Raw genomic sequence first — 24,556 nt, forward strand, 5'->3', positions numbered from 1 at the left:
ACCATAGATGATAATCTATTTTCTAATAAGTATTTGATGTTTTTAGGTAACATTGAAGATTTAGTGTTTAAATGATAATCTTAGATTAATTGGTTTAGTGAAGGGTTGTAAGTCCTTTTTTGGGGGTGTCATCTTTGAAATGTATGGCATTGGAGGGGTCTTGACATTTGGTAGTTTTAAGGTGACATGAATCTTAACTCATGGATTATATAGTTTTAACATGCATTTGGGCATGCAAAAAAAAAAAAAACACAAAAGGAAAGTTGACGAGACTTTGAAGGATCATTCTCCTCAATGTAGGAAGGTCCAACTTAAATGTTTCTATTTCACACTGTAAACTAGCCCATAGGATAGATGTACAACTAGGTCAAATGAGGTGTTAGTCTTATATATTATGGGTTTTGATCGAGTTTAGTTTAGTTTACATAAACAATCTGCATATATTATTGCTTATATTGAAACTCACGATGAACATCAACAAAAGTTAATCATTATATTTTTCATGAAACTAAATTTAAACTAATATTAATACCCACAATGTATGGACCTTTTAGGTTAGATGTAAATTATAATAGTTGTATAAACTATAGTTTATATTTAATTTATATTTTCTATAAATATTTTGAAAATAACTTTATAATTATTTTTTTTATAATTTTTTTTTTTATATTTGTATAAACAAAGGACTGTTTAATTATATTACCTCTAATAGAGTAAAACTAAACATGTTTCTTTTCTTTAAGTATTTTTGTTTAAAAAGTATAATTGATTAAACTAATACAATCACATTTCAGCTGAAATTTGACATCATTATTAATCGTTCAACGACAATGCTATTTCGTACAAGGATAACAAGTACTACCTTTAGAAAAAGGATAACAAGTACGCATTTTCACACAAAAAATGTGAAATAAGATTTGTGCAAAACAAATATTAGCTAAAAAAAAAAGAAAAAAATATTCATAATATTTGGACAAAAAATACCATTCGTCTAATTTTTAACCAAACGTTTTTTCTTTGTAATGATAAAAAAACGGTTTTTTTTAATAACTATCATTCTCCATGGTTTTAATATGGTTCTGATAAATGTATGTTCTAAATAAGGGAGTAGAGTACGTAACCGACAGCAACTATAAAAACAGTTTAACCAGCAACTCTAGAATGGCAATAATCACTTTTTTTTTTTTTTTTAAAAAAAAAGGTTAACTTCATTAAAATTGTACCTTGCGTTTACTTACGTAGTACTTTCTGAAGAATGAGAAGGGCGCAATTGCAAGACGCACGGGTAGAAATGGGAAATTTCGATAGTTAAAGGGCACGGCTGCAAAAACAAAAAAGTAAAACTTTAAAAAGTCAGCAGTGCTTGAAGTTTGGCGTAGATTTGGATTTGGCTTTGCTGTTCGAAAATCGAACACAACACAAAAACAAGATAGAGAGAGAGAGAGAGAGAGAGAGAGAGAGAGAGAGAGAGAGTGAGGCAGAGAAACGAAACGAGAGCCCTTGTCTTATTTTCACTCACTTCTTCACTTTCTTCTTCTTCCTCTGCTCCATAGCTTCCTCGAAACTCCTTGAAATTGCACGCGCAACGCTGAAACGACGTCGGTTTGTGCAGCATGGCGCAGAAGCCTCACTTTCAGCTCGAGGAGCTGGGATCCAAGCTCCAATCTATACCCTCCGATGACAACGTTCTCTCCGAGCTTCTTAAGGTGTGTGTGTCTTCGAATTTCTCCCTTCTTCGTTTCGCAATTGGTTTTTACCTGCTTCGAGAATTTCGTGTTTTTTTTAACGGAAATTTTGAATTTTTATCTTTATTTTTGGTTTTGGGGGTTAGTTGTGTCGTTATTTTCTGTTTGGGGAGCTACGGAGAAGAATACGGTGACGATTTTTCTCGGTTGAGTTGATTTGTGTGTTGGAATGAGTGAATTGAGGTCGAATGCGTGGATTGGTTTTGAGTTTTGTGGATTGGTTTGTAATTGTTTGAGGATTTGGGTTTTGTTTGTTGGTTTTTTTGCAATTGAGAAGAACAATCAGGGGATTTAGTGTGTTTCGTGTGAGGCTTTGGTAAATTTGAAGCGTGTTTATGGAGGCAATTTTGAGTTAGGTTAATTTGTGAATGGTTTTGAAGGTGGTTTAAGTATGTTTACTAGGTTAATTTGTTAAGTTTAATAAACTGTGCATGTTTTGGATGGTTAAAATGTTAAGTGGAAAAAGGATGAAGCTACTGAGTGTTGCAACTTTGCATGAGGATGGAGGGAAAGAAGTGAGATTAGAAGTGAAAGGAAGAAATTAGCAGCTTCATTTTATCTTATTGTCTAGAAGTGAAAGGAAGAAATTAGCAGCTTCATTTTTTCTTATTGTCTAGTTTTTGAATGAGTGAATCACTTACTTTATTGAAACCTGGATTTATTCGAATCAACGTGATGGCATTAGTGAAAGAGGGCATGCATGGATGAATTGGGGACCAATTTCCATTGTGTAATGTATTTGAGGTTGAATTTGTTGTTTACTAGAGTTGGATTATGAAATAAATTGAGAAGGATATAAACACATACACACACCCCAAAGTGTTGAATTAGAAAGATGTGGCATCACACTTGCTGAGTGATTGGTCAGCTTATTAGTATTGCTCTTAAAGTGTAACTAGTTGACATATACTGTACTAAGCATATTAGCTGGTTTCATGGCACAATATGATGCATATGTGGTAATTAATTCTGTCTTTTTCCTTAGGAAGGCTTTTACATCTCTAGTTCCTTAAGTGTTACTGTTTATCCTCTTTGAAAAATCTGAGAACCCTTTTAAGGGAGTACATGGATGAGGTGGCTCAATATGTATGCCATTCCTGTATGTTGGTAACCATATTGTGGTGCTGGCTTTGTTCCTACTAATAATCATAGGAACCAGCTGGCCCCTAAAATATTGTAACTTCAGTACCACTGGTACTCATTATTAATATATCATATCTATGTTTGCTGAGCAAAAAAAAATGTATGCCATTCCTGTATGTTAGTAACCATATTGTATTAACTAGTAATTGTGGTTTAGTCTCAAAATTCTTGGTCCTTGTTGATAAAGCAGTCAACAATAAGAATAGAGAAAGTTAAGAAACACATTAAGCAATCGACAACATGAAGAGAGAAAGTTAAGACTTAAGAAACATATTAAGACTTCATTTAAGGTTTAGAAACTACTGTTTAGGTTGGTTGTATGGAGATACGACAGTCTTATGACAGTTCTTTGCTACCTAGCTTCAGAATCTTTTAATTATGGATGAACTCTCTAATCATTCCAGAAAATACTAATTTTGTTTTAAGTTTTTATAGAAAATTCTTTCTTTCTGCTCAACATTACAAGGTGTTGCCAAGAATGGACTTTTCAGTAGTACATAGCATTTCTATGTTATGGGTTTTCCATTATCTGATGCAAAATGAACATGCTATCACTAGAAAAACAGAAAACCAAGTTTACACTTTACAATTAAAACCAGTCCATAAGTGTAAAATGCTTGAAGTCAAATGTGTGCTATAACATTTCTAATATATATATATATATATATATCTCAACAAAATATGCTCCCATCTGCAGCAAGCAGCAGCATGCCTAACTGACTTGGATCAATCACAATCGGCTTCAACATTAGAGTCAATGAAACCCTTTTTTGGTGCAATTGTTAAGCCAGAATTGCTGAAGCACCAGGATAGTGATATCAAGCTTCTAGTTGCAACATGTCTCTGTGAGATAACTCGAATCACTGCACCTGAAGCTCCTTACAGTGATGATGTTCTAAAGGTACCTTTCATTTACTCTTACTCTGGTTATCTGATAATATAATTATAAATTTAGGTTGTCTTATTATTCATAAGTTCCAGTATAAATAGTCTCTATCGTTTTACTTTCAGCCAAACATGAAGAGAAATTTAGTTAGGAACATAGTCTCCTACATCCTAATCATTGTTAGATCTTTTTGCAGGACATTTTTCAGTTGATTGTGGGCACTTTTAGTGGTCTGAGTGATACAAGTGGTATATCCTTTGACCAGAGAGTTGCTATACTGGAAACTCTTGCAAAATATAGATCATGTGTTGTAATGTTGGATCTTGAATGTGATGATTTGGTGAATGAAATGTTCGGTACTTTCTTTGTAGTTGTCAGGTTAGTTTATCACAAAGCCTTTTACTTATTTAGTTGAAGGTGTGTGAGTTCATGACAAAGAGTTATATTGTTTACTTGAAAGCTTCTGCTATTAAGCTTCATGAGATTGCAAACTTGATATTTTGTTGGTGCTCGTAGTTCTGGAGTCTGTTCTTTTTTCCTGGTAAAATAATTTGATAAAATGAATTAAAGATAATTAGACAAACAAAAACTATATCTTATTTGTATACTTGGAATGTGATGTTTTGGAATGGAGAGACAAATATTGTAATTCTGAAATAGTGAAACTAATATCTTTCATTCTTTTGCTCTGTCCTGCCTATCTTGTCCTTTTGTTTTTATTTTTAATTACATTGGGATACATTACGTGTGATGCTTGGCATATTATTGTATCTGCAACTATGCTAATATACTATATATAACACTAGTTTTTGTGTAGATTGATTTCTTCTTGATTTGTTGACTTTTTTTTTTTTTATCTATTTCCTAATTATTCTATTATTTCTTTGAATTGTCTAATTTTGATTTATCGGCATATGTATTGAGTAATAATTGTGTGCTTTTAGCTTTGAAGTTGTTATAATTATGTGTATCTTTTGATAGATTTTGTTTTTAGCTTCCCTAGTCTCCTACTTAGCTTGTGGTAGAAGACAGCAGTATGGCTTGTCTTGTCAAGCTGTCTCTAACCCTTTTTGATGTATATATATATGTATTATTTGAATGTAATAAAGCAAGTGAGTGAGTGAACAGTTTTTATTTCTCACATATTCAAGTTTCAAGTTGGTATCAGAGCTGGTTCTCCGGCCACCATCGTCGCCGCCGCTGTCCGCCGTCCGCCGCCGCCGCCGTCCGTCGCCGCCGCCGTCAAATTCGCCAGCGAGTTCAGGGTTTTGTGCGCCTCGAGGAGCGCGACACAACCCCGCAAACCGCGTGGCCAGATTCGCCGCCATGCGCCGCCACGCGCCGCTCTACAGCAGCGCCTCTTCCCGGCGCGTGAAGCCCACGCGCCGACCTCCGGCCACCGGAATCGCGCCGGACTTGTCTCAAACGGAGCGCCGTCTTCCCCTGTTTTCGTTCCAGCCTCTAGTGCAGTGTTTACATGTCATTTTGTGCTTCCTCCTCTCTACTCCGTTAGGTTTTTTGTTTTTCCTTGACAAAAATGCCGTCTTCTGGTCCTGTTTTTTCATTCTCTGGAACTCCCACCATTACTACTGCCAAACTCAACTGGAAAAACTATATGTCTTGGTCTGCTTCCGTGGAGTTATGGTTTCTCGGCCAAGGATATCATGATCACTTGGAAAAGGGAGTTGATGCTGTTCCGAATGACAAGAGAGCTGAATGGGAAAAGCTGGATTTTCAGTTGTGTGCAGTGCTATGGCAATCTGTTGAACCGGATGTTTTGGAGATCCTTAGATCATTCAAAACATGTTGCTCTTTTTGGAAGAAAGCACAAGAGATATTTGCCAACGACATTCAAAGTTTGTTTGATGCAACCCAGAAAGTTGCTGCTCTCAAACAAACCAGCCATGATATGATTGCGCATGTAGGGAAAGCTAGAGCAGCAGTGGAAGAACTGAAGAGATTTCTTGCAGCAAAATCGTTGGAGGAAGTGAATAGGAAGCTGGACAAGTTCTACATGGTCCTTATCTTGAGAAGTCTACATTCAGATTTTGATCATGTGCGTGATCAAATTCTTGCAGGTGACCAAGTCCCGTCAATGGACTCCCTCATTACTAGACTTCTTCGCGTGCCTCAAGCCTTGAAAGAAGAAAATTTAGCTGAAAGTGTGGAAACATCAGCTATGGCTGCATCTCGTGGAAGAGGGGGAGGTCGCAACAATAGAGGAGGTCGTGGTGGAAGGAGTGGACGTCCTCAATGCACATATTGCAAGAGGATGGGTCACACTCAAGAGAATTGTTATTCCCTGCATGGCTTCCCTGACAAAGTAGCTCAGGTAACTCAGACCGAAAAATCAGAGCCTAAGTTCTCTGATACAGAGTATCAGGAGTATCTAAAGCTGAAATCCGAGAAATCCAGCAACCAGGCTTCATCTTCCTCTGTACCATGTTATTCAACAGCATGTATTTCTCAATCTATTGACGGTCTCAGTCCTTGGATACTTGATTCAGGTGCCTCTGATCATATTTCTGGTAATAAGTCCTCTTTTACATCCATTTCTTTTCCAAAAATTCCTCATCTTGTCACTGTAGCTAATGGTTCCAAAGTTGCAGCTCAAGGAAGTGGTCAAGTATCTTTATCTTCCTCATTGAAGTTGGACTCTGTTTTGTTTATTCCACAATGTCCCTATAATTTAATTTCATTGAGTCAGTTAACTCGTTCATTAAATTGCTCAGTAACCTTTACCGCTAATTCTTTTGTTATCCAGGAACATGGCACGGGTCGACTGATTGGAGAAGGACATGAATCACGAGGACTTTACTACATGAAGTCCAACTTGTCTGTCTCCTGTTCAGCAACTTCAAATCCCAAACTTTTGCATGATCGTCTAGGTCACCCAAGTCTACCAAAACTAAAATTGATGATCCCTAGTCTGAAGAATCTTCGAGTCTTAGAATGTGAATCTTGTCAACTAGGAAAACATGTTAGGTCATCATTTCCACAAACTGTTCAAAGATGTAATTCAGCTTTCTCTACCATTCATTCTGATATTTGGGGACCAAGCCGTGTTACATCTTTTGGTTTTCGATATTTTGTAACTTTTATTGATGAATTCTCTAGATGTACTTGGGTTTATTTAATGAAAGACAGATCTGAACTTTTGCCTATCTTCATGTCCTTTCTCAATGAAATTGAAAACCAATTTAGAAAAACAATTAAGATTTTCAGAAGTGATAATGCCAAAGAGTATTTCTCTCATGATTTCTCTTCTTTATTATCTTCAAAAGGCATTCTGCATCAATCTACATGTCCTCATACACCACAGCAAAATGGTATAGCAGAAAGGAAAAATCGTCATCTCCTTGACACCGCACGATCACTAATGTTCGCCTCTCATGTTCCTTCACACCATTGGGGGGATGCGGTGCTCACTGCTTGTTTCTTAATCAACAGAATGCCTTCTTCTTCTCTTAAGAATCAAATTCCTCACTCAATCATTTTTCCTCATGATCACTTATTCCATGTTCCACCCAAAGTGTTTGGTTGTACTTGTTTTGTCCATAATCTCTCCCCTGGTTTAGATAAACTTTCTGCCCGAGCAATCAAGTGTGTCTTTTTAGGTTATTCTCGTCTTCAAAAGGGTTACAAATGCTACTCTCCACCTACCAGGCGATACTATATGTCTGCAGATGTAACCTTCTTTGAAGACACACCTTTCTTTCCATCATCTACGGACTATTCTTCTTCCATCCAAAATGTTCTTCCGATTCCCTCTCCATGTCCTCTAGGTACCTTAAACTAAGATGTTAGTGAAGTTCCATCTTCTCCACCACATCCACCTGAAGTTGCTCCTCCACCTCTTCTCACATATCAACGCAGGACACAGCCAGTTGGTTCTACAGTATCTGAAGCTTCTCCTCTTGATTCTCATCCTTCTTCAATCAATCCTCAAGCCATGGATCCTGCTACTTCTCATCCCTCTGATTCAGACTGGCCCATTGCCATCCGCAAAGGTACTAGATCCTCTCGTAATCCTCATCCTATCTATAACTTTCTAAGCTATCATCGTTTGTCTCCTTCATATTCTTCTTTTGTTTTCTCTCTATCTTCGCATTCTGTCCCTTCTAATATTCATGAGGCACTGAGTCATCCTGGATGGCGACAGGCTATGATTGATGAAATGCAGGCTCTTGAACATAGTGGTACTTGGGAACTTGTTTCCCTTCCTCCTGGCAAGAAGGCTGTGGGTTGCAGATGGGTTTATACAGTTAAAGTTGGGCCTAATGGTGAGATTGATCGACTTAAGGCTCGCTTAGTGGCTAAAGGTTATACTCAGGTATATGGCCTTGATTATTGTGACACTTTCTCTCCAGTCGCTAAGATCACTACTGTCCGTCTGTTCCTTGCTATGGCTGCCATGCGTCATTGGCCTCTCCATCAGCTTGATATTAAAAATGCATTTCTTCATGGTGACCTTGAGGAAGAGATCTACATGGAGCAACCTCCTGGGTTTGTTGCTCAGGGGGAGTATGGTCTTGTGTGTAAGCTGCGTCGATCCCTCTATGGGTTGAAGCAATCCCCTCGGGCTTGGTTTGGTAAATTCAGTCATATTGTTCAACTCTTTGGGTTGAAACGAAGTGAAGCCGATCATTCTGTTTTTTATTGTCATTCATCCCCTGGGAAATGTGTTTATTTGATAGTATATGTTGATGATATAGTGATTACAGGGAATGATGCTACTAAGATTGTCCAGCTAAAGGAGCACTTATTCAGTCATTTCCAGACCAAAGACCTAGGGTATTTGAAGTACTTTCTTGGTATTGAGGTGGCTCAATCAGGAGATGGTGTTGTGATCTCACAGAGAAAGTATGCTCTTGACATTTTGGAGGAGACAAGCATGCAGAATTGTAGACCTGTTGATAGCCCTATGGATCCTAATCTGAAGCTCATGGCAGATCAAGGTGAAATCTATCATGACCCCGAAAGATATAGGAGACTTGTGGAAAAACTAATTTATCTCACTATTACAAGACCTGATATTTCCTTTGCTGTTGGAGTAGTTAGCCAATTTATGCAAAATCCCCGTGCTGATCATTGGAATGCTGTTACACGTATTCTTAGATATATAAAGAGAGCTCCGGGACAAGGACTGCTTTATGAAGACAAAGGTAACACACAAATATCTGGGTATTGTGATGCAGATTGGGCTGGCTGTCCCATGGATAGGAGATCCACATCAGGATACTGCGTCTCTATTGGAGGAAATGTTATCTGTTGGAAAAGTAAGAAGCAAGCTGTTGTTGCTCGATCTAGTGCAGAGGCTGAATACAGATCTATGGCTATGGTTACATGTGAACTTATGTGGGTTAAACAAATTCTTGAAGAGTTGAAATTCTGCAAAGTGGTGCAAATGAAGTTATATTGTGATAATCAGGCTGCTCTTCACATTGCTTCAAACCCAGTCTTCCATGAGAGGACCAAGCACATAGAGATTGACTGTCACTTTATTCGAGAGAAGCTACTGTCCAAAGAGATTGCCACTGAGTTCATTAATTCTAATGATCAGCCAGCTGATATTTTGACTAAGTCTTTAAGGGGGCCTAAGATTCAGTTTATATGTTCCAAGCTTGGTGCATATGATTTATATGCTCCAGCTTGAGGGGGAGTGTTATAATTATGTGTATCTTTTGATAGATTTTGTTTTTAGCTTCCCTAGTCTCCTACTTAGCTTGTGGTAGAAGACAGCAGTATGGCTTGTCTTGTCAAGCTGTCTCTAACCCTTTTTGATGTATATATATATGTATTATTTGAATGTAATAAAGCAAGTGAGTGAGTGAACAGTTTTTATTTCTCACATATTCAAGTTTCAAGTGAAGTGTTAATCATATGTAGTACTTTTTGAATGCCAAATTTTCTATAGTACTTTTCTTGATTAAATATCTTCTTTGGATTAATGAGTGGTATTTGTGTTCTTTATTTCATGCTCAGAGATGATCTTCCGAAAAGTGTTCTGTCATCCATGCAAACTATAATGGCTGTTCTTTTAGAAGAGAGTGAAGATGTCCATCAGGATCTTTTATCTATTCTACTGTCTATGTTAGGTCGTGGCAAAACTGTAAGTACATTTCATTATATTGTTTTTCCTGTTATAAGGAGATAGCTGATGCTGTTGGAGGATGAATCTTGTCTTTTGTATTATCTCTAATATTATACAGGAAACATAATTGTCTGGATTTTCTTAATTTTAGAATGTTACTGGGGCTGCAAGGAAGCTTTCCATGAATGTCATACAGCAATCCATGGAAAAACTTGAACCGTGCATTAAACAATTTTTGCTATCATTAATGTCTGGAGACAGCAAGACAATGAACAGTCAAGTTCAATACCATGAAGTTATATATGATCTCTATTGCTGTGCTCCTCAGACCCTATCTGGAGTTCTTCCTTATGTCACAGAAGAGTTAATGGTAAATACTGATTTTGTTGGTTTTTCTGATGCTCTATACGGTTTCTAAAGTATCCTTTGTTTCCATTAAATTGACCTTGGTGCTTATAAAGATATTTTTCATAATGTCAATTTTATGTTATCGTGTCCTACAATCTTTACACTTCAAATGTCCAATCTTGGGTGTGAGGGGGGGTTTGTTGAGATCCCACATCAACTATAGATACATCCAAAGTAGAGCTTAAAAAGGCTTCTACAATCCTTACCTTACCTATAAGCTAGTTTTTGTGGTTGAGTTAGGCCTAACCCAAATTTAGGACTCTTAAGTAACCAACATTTTTAACTATTTAAACAACCTACTTTGTCTTCCTATTAACTACCTTTCTCCCCTAATAGTTTCTAATATCACCATTGCCAAGATTCACTTTGGCATCTTTTTATTTCCCATCAAATTTAGTTTGTGTCATAGGTTGTTATATTCTCGACTGTCATTCAAAGTGATGCCAGGATTCTCATTTGTAATTGGACATTTGCAGGCTGATCGGCTGGAGACACGTTTGAAAGCAGTGAACTTGGTTGGTGATATAATTGCTCTTCCTGGATCCTCCACTTCTGAAGCATTTCAGCCTACATTTTCAGAGTTTTTAAAGAGATTGACTGATAGAGATTTTGGGGTTCGCATGTCTGTCCTTGAGCATGTAAAGAATTGTCTGCTGTCAAATCCTTCAAGGGCCGAAGCTCCTCAAATAATCTGTGAGTCCAATGATATTCACTCTCAGATTTTTATGTTTTATCATATCTGCTAAATTTGTTTGGCTACAACTTTTTAGCTGCCCTTTGTGACCGGCTACTGGATTTTGATGAAAACTTTCGAAAGCAAGTTGTGGATGTTATCTGTGATGTGGCATGTCATACCCTAAATGCAGTCCCTCTTGAAACTGTGAAGCTTGTTGCTGAGCGGCTTTGTGACAAATCTGTATGTATACCTCTAAAATCTAAATTACCCTTTTTCTAACATTCTCTCTTAACCCTTGACAATTTTAACTCATTGCATCTCAATTCCTTGTTTGGCTTTACATTTCCAGCTACTTGTTAGAAAACATACCTTGGAGAGATTGGCCGAGATTTATCGAGTTTTTTGTGAGAATAGTTCCATTGCAGTTAATCCCAGTGAATATGACTGGATTCCAAGGAAGATCATTAGATGTTTCTATGACAAAGATTTCAGGTGAAACACTGATGCTGCATAAGATATTTGATTATATCTGCATTTATTTACGTCGTGGTCATTATTTTTTGTGCAAGAGATTTTGCATTTCCATATGTTCGAAGAGAAAGGGAACATAAACCATTACTGTTATGTGAGAATAGAATAAGGACTTGAGCCATTGTTTTCTTAAAATTAATTTTAGTTGTAAATTTGAAGATGCTATTGTGACAAATTGCCTCTATGATCACAAAAAAAAAACACTAATGAAATATTTCCACAATTCATCTGAAGCTACATACTATTCAGTTTAACTCAGATTTGTTGAGAAAGTAGATGTGTTTTAAAACTTAATATAACACTACTAATTACATCTTATCTTATATGCTGAAGATTTTTTTTAATGTGAGGCTGAGGTTTGTATCTTAGAGTAAATAACTAAATATCATACCATGTGCCTGAGATATATTTTTGTTAGTATTAGTATGTCTATTTTTTCTCTCTTTATGAATAGATTTTTTAATTTAACTTTTATTCACTATCAATATAAAAAAGTTTTGTACTTGCATCAATGATGTATTGCCACATCATTTAATGAGTTTGACTTCTCAAGTAATTCTTAGTATAGTCAAACTCATTAAATAGGGTAATAACACAAGATTGGTTATAGTGCAAAATATTGTACCATGATGGTGCATCAAGTTTAAAATTTCTATTTTTATTTAGGGAATACTAAGATTAAAATAGGTGTAAATTTTAAATAACTAAACAACTAACCACAACTTACTATTATTTCCATGATGAAGTTTATATTTAATTAATTATATTGTGAAGAGACAAAAGCATTTAACCTGATATTTACTACAATAAAGATTAGGACTTTGTGTTTTGCATAGATGCTAACTTCTTGGTGTGATATGAATGAAAGAATTTTAGTATATCCTCCTAAAACTTAATAAAGAATTAAATGACAGTTGATTCATTTAATGTTTAGGGAACATAAAAAAGCATTCAATACTTCACTTACTAATTAGGAAGATTATTAGGAGGTTTTGAAATTATTCACCATTAAAGATAGTATGAATAATGAAATTCAATTGGTTTCTCCTCATAGATAATCTGTCATGAAGAAAGCCCTTGTTATACTAGGTCAATGGCGTTCAAGTTGTCCATTGCCTTGCTTTGCTTTGCTTTTTTTTTTTTTTGTGTGTGTGTGTGTGCTTTTGATACTTTTTCCAGTTTCCATGTATTTTACTAGTACAAAATGGAAAGAGGTGGATGTCTTAGCAGTGAACACTGTTGTAGTCCTCTAAGTTTCTTTCTTTCTTTTCCTTTCTGGTATGTTTTAATTTTCTTGTTTTTATTTTCTTAGGAATAAAATGTTTTAGTTATTGATATTTCTTTTGTTCATTTCATTCTGCAGATCAGATATAATTGAATCTATTCTATGTGGGTCCCTGTTTCCATCAGAGTTTTCAATCAATGATATAGTTAAACGTTGGGTTGAGATTTTCTCTGGGTTTGATAAAGTGGAGGTCAAGGCTCTTGAAAAGATACTTGAAAAAAAACAAAGGTATGTTTTTTTTACCTCTGTTATGGCTTATACTCTTCCTAGTGTCTCACATTTTCAGTTTTCATGGTGCAAATTTGGTACCAGGTTACAGGAAGAGATGCAAAAGTATCTAGCTCTGAGGCAGATTAGTCAGGTATGTTACCGTGGAAGTTAGAAAGTTGAACTTTCAAAGGAAATTTGATGGGAAAATGGGATTGATCTCATTTAAATGCAGGAAAAAGATATTCCTGAGGCCCAAAAAAAGATCGGGTTCTGTTTCCGTGCAATGTCCCGTTCATTTGCTGATCCAATAAAGGCTGAAGAGAGTTTCCAGATTCTTGATCAATTGCAAGATGCTAATATCTGGAAAATTTTGACAGATCTTGTTGATCCAAATACTAGCTTCCATCAAACTCGTGTATACGGGGTAATATCATCTGAAACTGATAGATATGGTTTTGGAGATACTGGTTAGGGAAATCATAGTTACAAATTGCATGGGAATTGATCTTTGGGGAAAAGATATGTTAATTAAATCTTTGAAGTTTATACCCAACTCTTGTGGGATAAATTTATGAGCTTCAAAACTTGTTGCTAATGCATTTAAATGTGTCTCTTGTATTTGCTTTTCTGTTACTTGTATGAACTTTTTAATAAGGTACCAATTAAATGAACTGCATAGATGTCAACATTGTAATTACAAAGAGCTTTTCAACTTTAGGAGTCTATTAGGACTTAGGAGAGTAGTATTTGAACATTCAAATGGTAATATCTCATTGGATTAGGACTAACTGCTCTTATGTTTCTTTTTCTATTATTGGAAAGAAAGGAACTATAATTTACAGTTTGTTATTTACTGCTGTTGGCTACTTATTTACTTTTGGTCTCCAGGATGATTTGCTTAAAATATTTGGTGAAAAACATCAGCTCTATGAATTTCTGAATACCTTCTATATGAAGTGTTCCTATTTGCTTTTCAACAAGGAGCATGTAAAAGCTATTCTTTCAGAAATCAACACACATAAATCTGCAGAGAATGATCAGCATACACAATCTTGTATGAATATATTGGTGGTAAGAATATGCCATTTCTAGGTTTATTGACTTATTGCACTTGGTTTTTGGATATTTGTATTATGTATTGTATATGGTAAACAATTTTCACTGCTGGTGAGGGGCAAACTAAGAGTTCCTAAACTTTTCTATAGCTGGTTCAGATTGCAAAGCCTTAGTTTGTCTTTGGCTAGCTGATGGTTAATTCATCCCAGAAGTTTTAAGAGTCACTTAGAAGGCCAATAACCCCTTTACGCTTAAAATGTAGAGAAAGCACAATCCTGCCAATAATATGATTTGAAGTTAGATTGAGGGAATGAGGTGGCAAGAATTGTGCTTGCTTTTTGTTAAAGGACGAATTGATACCAATACCATGTCTGAAGCATATTCGTCTCTTATATTTAGGCTGTTAGGAGAAGGCCAAATAATGGTTTATCAATATCTTTAGATAGTGTTGAGTTAGGATGCTTGTATTTATGTAGTGCCCCTTTCAATTATTTCATAGACTTCTACGATTTGTAATCAATCAGTGGCATGTTTTCAGTCATTTTGGACAGGAAAATTAAAAAATTGGACTCTCCTTTTCTAACTTTCATGTTAACTTGTGATGAAATGCAGATAATTGCTCGTTTCTGTCCAGATCTTTTTAGTGGCACTGAGGTGGAGCTGGTGAATTTACTGAAGGATAATAATGATATGATTAAAGAGGGTGTTTTAAATGTTTTGGCTAGGGCTGGTGGTACCATTCGTGAACAGCTTGCAGTTACATCAAGGTGCCACTTTAAATTTGATAACTCTTATAGATCCATTTTCTTTTATAATATATTCTTATTTCTCCTTGTTTCATGTAATTCTGTAGACCTTATGTTGCAAAGTCTATACTGTTAAGTGTTAAATTAGATAGCTCTTTTAGATCTATTTCCTTTTATAATATTTTTATTGCTCCTTGTTTCATGCAGTTCTGTAGACCTTATGTTGGAGAGACTATGTTTAGAAGGCAGTCGGAGACAGGCCAAGTATGCTGTGCATGCTCTGGCTGCAATAACAAAGGATGATGGCCTCAAGTCCCTTTCTGTTCTGTACAAGGTTACATATATTTAATTTACTTGTTATTGGATAATGTTGGAAAACCACCTTCATTGCAGTCACCCCTAACCCACCTCAGTTGTGACCTCTTTGGGGGCTGTCTTAATTGTAGCCTAAGGGTGGTGTTTAGTTCCACATCAACTAGATATATGGCTTAAATAAAACTTATAAAGCTTGGACAATCCTCAGCTTATAAGTTGGTTTTATGGGGTTGAGTTAGATCTTAAGCCCAAATTCTATGATGGTATCAAGCTACCTTAATTGCAGTCACCCCTAGCCCCCTTAGTTTTGACCTCTTCAGGGGCTGTCTTTATTGCTGCCTCAGGAGTGGTGTTTAGTCTCACATTGACTAGAGGTATGGTTTAAATAGAGCCCCAGTTTAGTGGAGTTGAGTTAGACTCTAAGTCCAAATTCTAAGAGATAATTATACCAATCTCCCTTGAGATTAGTCATAATTGCCCATAAATCCTTGTTTGAAAAATTACACCTACCCCTCATGCTTTGTCATTTTTAAGGAGACTCTTTATGGTCTGTACATAATAGTAGGGGATGCATATATGATTTCTTAAAAAGTAAAGGTGTCAAAGTATAAGAATGATTCAATACATAAAGTAAGGGAGATAGGTCTAGTTTTCCAACCTAGAAGGGTGTGAGTGTAATTTGGGCCTCAAAGGAAGTAGGTGTGATTCCCCTGTATTTCTGAGTTTTTTTATTCTGATTATTCTCTCCTTATATGTCCTTATGCAGAGACTTGTAGATATGCTGGAGGAGAAAACACATCTACCTGCAGTATTGCAGTCTCTGGGGTGTATAGCACAGACGGCAATGCCTATATTTGAAACTAGAGAGAGTGAAATTGAAGAATTTATAATAAACAAGATTCTGAAAAGTGATAGTGTAAGCCTTTTAAATTCCATTAAACGGTGTGCTCCTTTATAAGATGAGCATGGAAGTAATTAATTCTATTTAAATGCTTGTTTCATGGTTTCAGAAAGAAGACCACTCAAGAATATCTTGGGATGATAAAAGCGATCTTTGTGTTTTGAAGGTAGAAAGATATTCTACTCTATGTTTTTAGATACTTTTAATAGTATTGGTATTCTGTAATTTGACACATTGGATAGTGCTTGTAAGTGGTAAGCTTGCCATTTTGAGCTTCTTTTATTCTGTCTTTTTTTTTTTTGCTGCAGATATATGGCATCAAAACCATAGTGAAAAGCTACTTGCCAATCAAAGATGCTCATGTTCGTCCTGGTATAGATGGTCTTTTGGATATCCTGAGAAACATGCTGTCTTATGGTGAAATATCAAAGGACTTACAGTCAAGGTATATCAGCTTCACAGACCTATATTTTTTAAATAATTAATATGAAAATTGTCAGTTTTTCTCCTTTTCATTTCAAATTGGTTCTGGGGTTCAGATACTGTGTACTCATTTATGCCCTCTTGCAGCTCAGTTGATAAGGCCCATTTGAGGCTTGCTTCTGCAAAGGCAGTTCTTCGTTTATCAAGGCTTTGGGATCACAAGATACCTGTCGATATTTTCCACTTAACTTTAAGAGCAACAGAGGTGTGTTCATCCTTCTGTACACTTAATTTCTTCTTTAGCATTTATGATTTGTTCACCACATTATTACCAAGAGAGACTTGCATTTTTACATATGCGTAAGCTGAAATTTGTTTGTTGAACTTTTCATTTCAATATAGAAATAACTGTTTCTATGTCTTCTTTTGGGTCTGATAGATTAGCTTCCCTCAAGCTAGGAAGGTTTTCTTAAGAAAAGTTCATAAATATATAAAAGACAACCTGTTAGATGCCAAATATGCATGTGCCTTTATATTCAACATATTTGGAACCAAGGATTCCAAGTCAGAGGAGTTTGCAGAGGTAATATTTTGATTGATTCAATCTTTTTTTGTGATTGCATATTTTCCTAGCTTTGACATCAATTTTTGTCTTTATGATGACTTGTGTTTGTTAATGCAGGACAAGCAGAACCTGGATGACATTATTCACATGCATTACCAAGCAAGGGCTTGGCAGCTTTCTGGACAATCAGATGCAAATTCCTTGACCACTTACCCTGAATACATCCTTCCATACCTGGTTCATGCCCTTGCTAACATATCCTGCCCCAAAATTGACGAGTGCAAGGATGTTGGAGCATATGAAAAAATATACAGGTACTATTTCACCCGTATAGGACATCTCTATACTGGATTCATATTTAGCCCATGTTTTGGAACAACTTATTTTTGAGAAATAGTCATCTTTTTTTATTCTACATTCTTCGGAATCTGCAAAACTCAAGTGATTATTTATCCAAAATAAGCTAATTGAAATATGCATTTAGATATTCTTTTAAAACTGGTTCAAAAAAGAGACTTGAATCATGCCTGGCCCTGGGGGGAGGGGAGCTTGAGTTAGCTTTGGTATTTCATAACTGTTACTGTGCTGTGTACTGAATTTATGATTTATATTATCAATAATGCTTATCGACAGTTGTATGCATATTAAAAAATATAAAGTAAGCCGCATGCTTTCCTTGAAAGTTTGCCTTTGTGCAGTTTATGGAAAAGCTCAGATAATCTTAGTTTTGAATAATTTTAAAATCCACACTTGTCTATGTACAGTAAAGGTTTTTTATTTCATGAGTTCCTGTATTAATTTATAATTTATTTGTCCTGTTTGAACACCGTTAACACTTACGGTCTGTTTGCATAGTTTTTTGTTTGGCTGTAGCTCTTAAATTTATCTATTTACTGATTTGTTGTACTCCACATATTTTTTGACTGTTGATGTTTTTGAATATGATTTTGGCATGCATCATGGGATGTGATACCTATAGATTTAGTTTGTACAGCTGCAAAATATGGGATATGTGGGGAACTCTTATTCTTTAGATTTTTTTATTCTGTCCTGAATTTTCAGGCAATTACACTTGATACTATCAATGCTAATGCAAAGAGATGAAGATGATAAGTCAGAAGTAGCTCTTAACAAAGAGAAGGAAATTATATCTACCATTGCTTCTATCTTTTGGAGTATTAAGCAATCTGATGATGTGGTTGATGCATCAAAATCGAAGGTTGAGAGGATAAATCATTTTTTTTTTGCAACATAGATAAAAATTGCTAATGTCAAAGCTATGAGACTGTAATCTTATGTATCTGATCAATGAATGGCCAGAATTCGCATGCCATATGTGACCTTGGTTTAGCAATCACTAAGCGACTAGTACAGAAAGATGTTGATTTGCAAGGATTGTCTCCTTCAGTTTCTCTACCTCCAATGCTATACAAAGCTCGTGAGAAGGAAATTGACCCCATGGTATTTTCCTTCCTTGTCAAATTATATAGTTTCCTTCTGGTATGCTAAATTGCCAAGTGTTACTTTCTCATCCTATACAAAATGCCTCCCAAATAGTTTCTAATTATGGAAGATACTTTTATTAAATGAGGTTGGTTTATAACATTGCTAGTGCCTCTTGCTTGCATCATTACCTTATATTAGTTTTTAATCTTGTTAAAACATTTTCAATGTCTGTTTTAAGTTGTAGATTTTGTTGTTACTTTTGCTCAACATAAGATAGTTGATCTTTTATTTAATCAAACTTATGTGATGCCAGAGATTTGATATATACATTTGTAAAATTTAGTTAGAAGACATTTCCCTGTGATTACATATAGTTGATAGCACCTTATTGTTTGATGGAATGTGAATGGGGGTTGTTTTTATAAGCTTTATTCTGTACATAAAATTCATTTGTTGTAATCTTCATTGACTGATTTAAACATATATGTAAGATCTTGGATTATTTTAATTAAAAAGAAATGGTTATCAGTGTCATTTCATTTTGCAGGTAAGCGAAGTGAAATCCTGGTTGGTTGATGAAAGTGTCTTGGCTCACTTTAAATCACTTGAGTTAGAAATGGTATGTTTGATGCAAATGGTAAAGTTAAAAAGCAACTTTGGGTGCTTCTTAAATCTTGAATCAAGTGATAAAGTTTCTTCCATCTGTCAGGTTCCATCTCAATTAGCTGAGGATGATGCTTTAAAGGGCAGTGAAAGAGACAAAAATGAAATGCCCCTGGGAAAAATAATAAAGGACATAAAATCTCAGGGAACTAAGGGCAAAAAAGTGAAAAGGAAAAAGGCTGTGCCAGCTGAAACAAAAAAGGCCGAAAATGATATTGATATCTTAAATATGGTCAGAGAAATTAATATAGATAACTTGGGATTATCCACTAATTATGAATCAAGTAACGGTCATGAAAATTCCCTGAGTAAGAAGTTGCAAAACGATCCAGAGTGTGCAACAATTAAAAAACGAAAAGCAGAAGTAACCCTGGTTCCAGTGCCTAAACGGAAGCGGTCTTCCTTTGCCCATGGAAAATCAAGGTCAAGTAGTACTCCACCAAAGGCTCCTCCAAGAGTTTCAGGGGAAGACTCTTCTGGAGTGAAGTTGCCGTCAGGTGCAAAATTCAACCCTGATACACATAGCTCAGCAATGCAAAGGAAAAAGGTTAAAGACAATGAGGCCTCAATAAAAGCAAAAGTTAAGGCCTCCAAGAGCAATCATGACGATGACTCTGACAAATCTGAAGAGCATGACATGAAGGTGAAATCTTACTGTCAGGCAGTTTTGCACTACTGTAGGATCTTAAAGTTGAATTTATCAATGTTGTAGACTTCTGCTTATTTTCTGCCTCTTGCAGAGTCCTGATAATACAAAGCCAACTGACAAGTCCAAAAGTAACAATCTCAAGCCATCCATAGGATCTACTAAAAAGCTGAAAAGAAAAAGTATTGGAGGATTGGCTAAGGTAAATTTCTCCACTGCTTTTGTAGTTAATAATGTATTTTTATTTTTCAAGTAACTAGTGTCTCCATGCCATGTTATAATGTTTGTGTTCCAGCAAGTTTCTTGGATATTAGTTTGATTTGATTTTTTCCTGTAGTGTACAACAAAGGAAGGTGAAAGTGATGCTGAAGATCTAATTGGCTGCAGAATTAAAGTTTGGTGGCCTTTGGATAAGAAGTAAGTTCTTATATTAAATGTTGAGAGATCAGTTGTAGAAGCAAAACAGTATATGGCCACCATTTTTGTTTAGCTAAAAGACAGACAAGGAAATTTTTATTTTTTTTTATTTTTCATTTTTGGTGATGTTAGAAGCATTTTGACTACAGTCTCTAAAGATGATGTATGGGTTTAGCTGCTTTCTTTGACTGCACCGTTCTTAAATTTCCTATTTCTTAAGCTTTTCATGTTTCATCTGTTCTGATTAACTGCTTTAAATTTCTGACTGTCTCTGGATAATTATTAGTATACGGATTTCTACCATCTAATGTGCTTTTTGTATGCCTTCTCTAGTTTAACCCTGGAAATTAATTTCTAGAATCCCTAATTTCTTCTCGTTTTCCTAGGATTTCTATTTAAAGTTCCATGTGTTGATGTACTGCAGATTTTATGAAGGCACTGTTAAGTCTTATGACTCTTTAAAGAGGAAACATGTGGTAAGCTTACACTCTGAATTTGTACAAAGTTATTCTGCCTGCTAACTTACAATTCTGACACAATTGTACTGTGGCATGTCATTTGGAAGATATTATATAATGATGGGGATGTAGAAGTTCTCAATTTGGAAAAGGAGCGATGGGAGCTTAGTGACAGCAAACCTACTAAGGTCTCCTATTTTCCATTAGTCTTTCTTTCTCTGAAGCATTTCTGCTGTTTCCTCTAGAAGATATCAAATATCTCTGAAGTATGAATTTTGATTCATTTTTATATTATGAATTTTCCAGAAGCTAAAGCTCTCAAAAACTGTCTCTTCCCCTGAAGTGTAAGTATTCCCTTTATAAATTAATTTTAGTTTAGTTGTATTTGGAGGAATATGTTTCACTGTATCTGAATATGAAAATTTCCATAATATTTTTTGATTAGTTGAATTTTCATCTGCTTTAAGTGTGGTGTGTGTTTTATTTCTTCTAGCTTTATTAGATTCTTGTACCCCATTCTGAATGTGGTGTCTTCCTTTTGTGGGTTATTTTTCTTGATTGTTTTATAGGTCTACTGGGAAGAAGCAGAGAAGTTCTAGTGGTTCAGCAAGTAAAAAGACAAAAAAAATGTTAGTGGAAAAATGACATTCTATGTACATTTATGATTCTATTCAGTGTTCTATCATTATAACTTGTATTATTTTGGTGTTCAGAGTTAATGGTAAGAAATCTCCAAGCAACCATGTAAAACATGGACAAAAAGGTGCCTCAAAAACTAATTCCCATCATGAGGATGCCAAAGAGAGTTCTGAGTTATCAAACCCTGAAGATATATCTAAAGCTGAGATTAACTCAGGTAATGTAATTTAAAAGATATGATGCAATATCATATATAGATTGTCATTTACATCTCCTGATTAATTACATGTGATGATGTTTGTGTGTATTTTTGCAACTTTGTGTACTGGATTGAATGCTTCAGGACCTTTGGAAACCAGGTTGTTATATTTCAATGCTACTTTGTGAAATAAAAAGAACATTTGTACTAGATAAAACTTAACTACTCTTCATCCCCTAGCAGGTTATATTTCTTCATGTTTGATTAAACGGTTGTTTCTGTAAATTAGGTGCTTGGTATATTTGCATGTCTTACCTAGGAGAGTAGTTTCTGTGCGTCAATCTTTGGTACATCTGTTGCAGGCATGCTTACTGTTGACCAACACCAGTCTGTTAGTATAATTTCATAATTTCCTTTTACAAGATACGGGTAAACTATCCAGGTTTAAATGCACTATCCATTCAGATAAATAGACACTCTCCATGTCAGAAAGGGAATGTGTTATATCTCAAATTCCTATCAAATGATGACAGCATCTTAGTGTCAGTTAGGAAAATAAGTTTGTGTTGTCAATCCAGTGGAGTATGTGAAAAGTCATAGATATTATCTTTTATCTACCATATCCATTAAAAAGCAGCCTAGTACACGATGCTCCCAACATTTTGGAGGTCTGGGAAGGCCCAAAATGAAAACAGCCTTACCCTCGTAAGAGTCTATTCCTGTGACTAGAACCTGTGACTGTCAGGTCACAAGGCAGTAACCTTAATGTTTGGCCTGGCCTCTCCCTCTTCCATATATACCAATCAAAAGGAAACTATAATAAAATAATGTATTTGTTTTTAAGTAGCTAATCTTTGAATAGAAATTTTGATGATTAAGAGTAGAAAGCGTGGAAGATGTTAGTTACCAAACTCATTTAATTATCAGTTTTGTTAACCCTATGGGCTGATGGTAAGAATGCAGAAGTGGAAACTTTTTATTAGGATAGAAAATAAATAAATGACTTTTGTATTTCCAATATAATAAATGTTTTCTTCAATAAAAACTGTCCACCTTGGTATTCTTAACATCAGTCTTAATGTTTTTAAAAAAACCATTTAATTATCATGCTGAGAAATGGGCATTATTTGTGATATTGAATCCGATAGTTTTAACTTAATTTTTCTTTCATTAGGTATCATGTCAATCTATATTTTTATCATGCCATGATCATTGAGAGGTCTTGCTTTTGTGAAATGGCTAATTCTTAGTTTGCCAATTAATTAGCTTTGGAAATGAATATTATGCTTGGAGTCTCATCAACTATAATTAATTGTAATGATGATTATGTGGTTCCTCACTATTATGTAAGACTTCTGTTTCTTTTTCGTCTGCTCTGTTGTTTTTAAATTTTGTTTGATTTTCTATTCTAGGTGGTTCTGAAGCAGAACAGGCTGAAGGGTCTGATGTAATTGTAACTAAGCAGAAGAAATCTAACAAGAAACCAAAATCAGTTTCACGAGGAAAGAAACTTAAAAAAGAGAAGAGCTTGAGGTATAAGAAAGAGTCAGATGAAGAGAAGCGGGAATCAGACCAAGAGAAGCAGGATCATGGTGAGAGGCTTGCTGAAGAGAATATCCCACAAGGAGATCAAAATGATGATGCAGAAAGTAGTTCAAAAGAGACAGATGGCAATGAATCAAGAGGAGCTTTGAGAGAAAATGGTAATGAAGAAGAATCAGGTTCTGGAGGGAATGAAAATGACAGTGATGGGGAAAAAAGTAGTCCTAGAGAAGTGGAAAAATCACCTAAAGAGTCAGCAAGTCCTGATGGTGCCAAAATTGCTGAAGTTTCTGATGACGAGCTGCTGGTAAATTGCTCATCCTTTGCGGAATTGTGGCACCTACTTTTATTTACTTGATAAAAATCTAGTACATTTAATTTTCTAAGTTAATCACTAATCACTAAGAATGGCTGATGCAGAGCAAATGGAGGCGTCCCTCGGGAAAGAAAAGCTCAGGGCAAAAACGGTGAGCAGTTTGACAGTTGTAGCACAAATCCCTGAAGATTTCAGTAGCAGTAGTGCTGTGGCAGCATTTAGTGTGTTTCAGTTGAAGTATAGGTATCAGAGTGGATGATAACTGCCATTATTGGCACTAATAGATATGCTATGCATGTCTTGCAGCCACCTTGTAGATGTAATATTATCAGTTGTCATCCCCACGTTTAGAAAAAATTTAAAAAAAAGAGTGCTTTAGGGTTTTCTAGGGTTGTAATGCTAAATGACCTTTTATTAGTGTAGGTGATAGGTTTAGCATATGATTCATGAGGATGTTTTCATCCTTCCAACACAATTGATATTCCATTGAATGGGGCAACATGTACAGCTATACGTGGGGATAATTGTATTTGTAACTTAGATTGTTTGTACTTTTTAGTCTTAGCATCCGTGAAAAATATGACCTAACCGTCCAGCTCCTTCATGTTGTTTTGTGTTGTACATGGTTTATGAACCTGCGGTTTTTGATTTTATGAACCGAAAAAATGAGTTTCGCGACGTCGACGACTTAAAACTTGGTAATTTTGACTTTTGATGCAAGGCACGTTTCTTTTGTTCGATAATACTTTATAAAATGTTGTTCCTAACACTCCTTTATAAAGTAATACAATTGATAAAATATGTATTTGGAAATACAATAATTTTTGGAACAATATTACTAGTACATTATTTTTGTGTACTTTTTCTTGAAAGGGCATTATCTATGCATACTTATTTCTTTCGTAATTTATATTAAATCAAGGACAACAAAAGCAGTAAAGAGATCGAAATATAGTTCATGAGTGTTGTTTGTGTAAAGTAAATTATCTCGTGACCTTGAAGGATGTATATTTCTTACATCTTTCGCATAATAATCTTCCGAATGAGAAGTTTGATTTTACTTGCATGCCAAAAAAAATGAGTCTCTTGATGACGGTGGTTGTGGTACTACTCCACTGTATGACACTTTTTCTATATATAAAAAAAAAACACTAATGAGTCTGGGTTAAAACATGTCTATTTTCACTTTTTAATTCTTTCAGAGATTACTATATTATATTACAAATGTTAATTTAATTTGATGAGC

The 24,556-nt window shown here is 35.3% G+C and overlaps 1 protein-coding gene across 1 annotated transcript; it reads left to right on the forward strand.

Annotated features, from left to right (window-relative positions):
• The first annotated feature begins 1,381 nt into the window (after positions 1 to 1,381).
• On the forward strand, positions 1,382 to 23,988 carry LOC114387860 (sister chromatid cohesion protein PDS5 homolog A-B-like). Its single transcript, XM_028348084.1, has 33 exons — positions 1,382 to 1,706; positions 3,586 to 3,789; positions 3,971 to 4,152; positions 9,760 to 9,886; positions 10,020 to 10,238; positions 10,753 to 10,969; positions 11,047 to 11,192; positions 11,302 to 11,444; positions 12,847 to 12,996; positions 13,081 to 13,129; positions 13,211 to 13,402; positions 13,867 to 14,049; positions 14,647 to 14,801; positions 14,988 to 15,114; positions 15,862 to 16,011; positions 16,106 to 16,162; positions 16,305 to 16,441; positions 16,567 to 16,684; positions 16,859 to 17,002; positions 17,102 to 17,298; positions 18,047 to 18,203; positions 18,305 to 18,445; positions 18,978 to 19,049; positions 19,140 to 19,736; positions 19,834 to 19,941; positions 20,077 to 20,156; positions 20,581 to 20,632; positions 20,722 to 20,802; positions 20,921 to 20,958; positions 21,184 to 21,243; positions 21,328 to 21,470; positions 22,865 to 23,301; positions 23,415 to 23,988. Exons 1-33 carry the CDS (start codon positions 1,614 to 1,616, stop codon positions 23,463 to 23,465), a joined length of 5,007 nt encoding a protein of 1,668 aa, XP_028203885.1. The 5' UTR covers positions 1,382 to 1,613; the 3' UTR covers positions 23,466 to 23,988.
• Positions 23,989 to 24,556: the final 568 nt, after the last annotated feature.

This window comes from Glycine soja, chromosome 15, assembly GCF_004193775.1.
Source record: "Glycine soja cultivar W05 chromosome 15, ASM419377v2, whole genome shotgun sequence".
In the NCBI taxonomy this organism is placed as follows: domain Eukaryota; kingdom Viridiplantae; phylum Streptophyta; class Magnoliopsida; order Fabales; family Fabaceae; genus Glycine; species Glycine soja.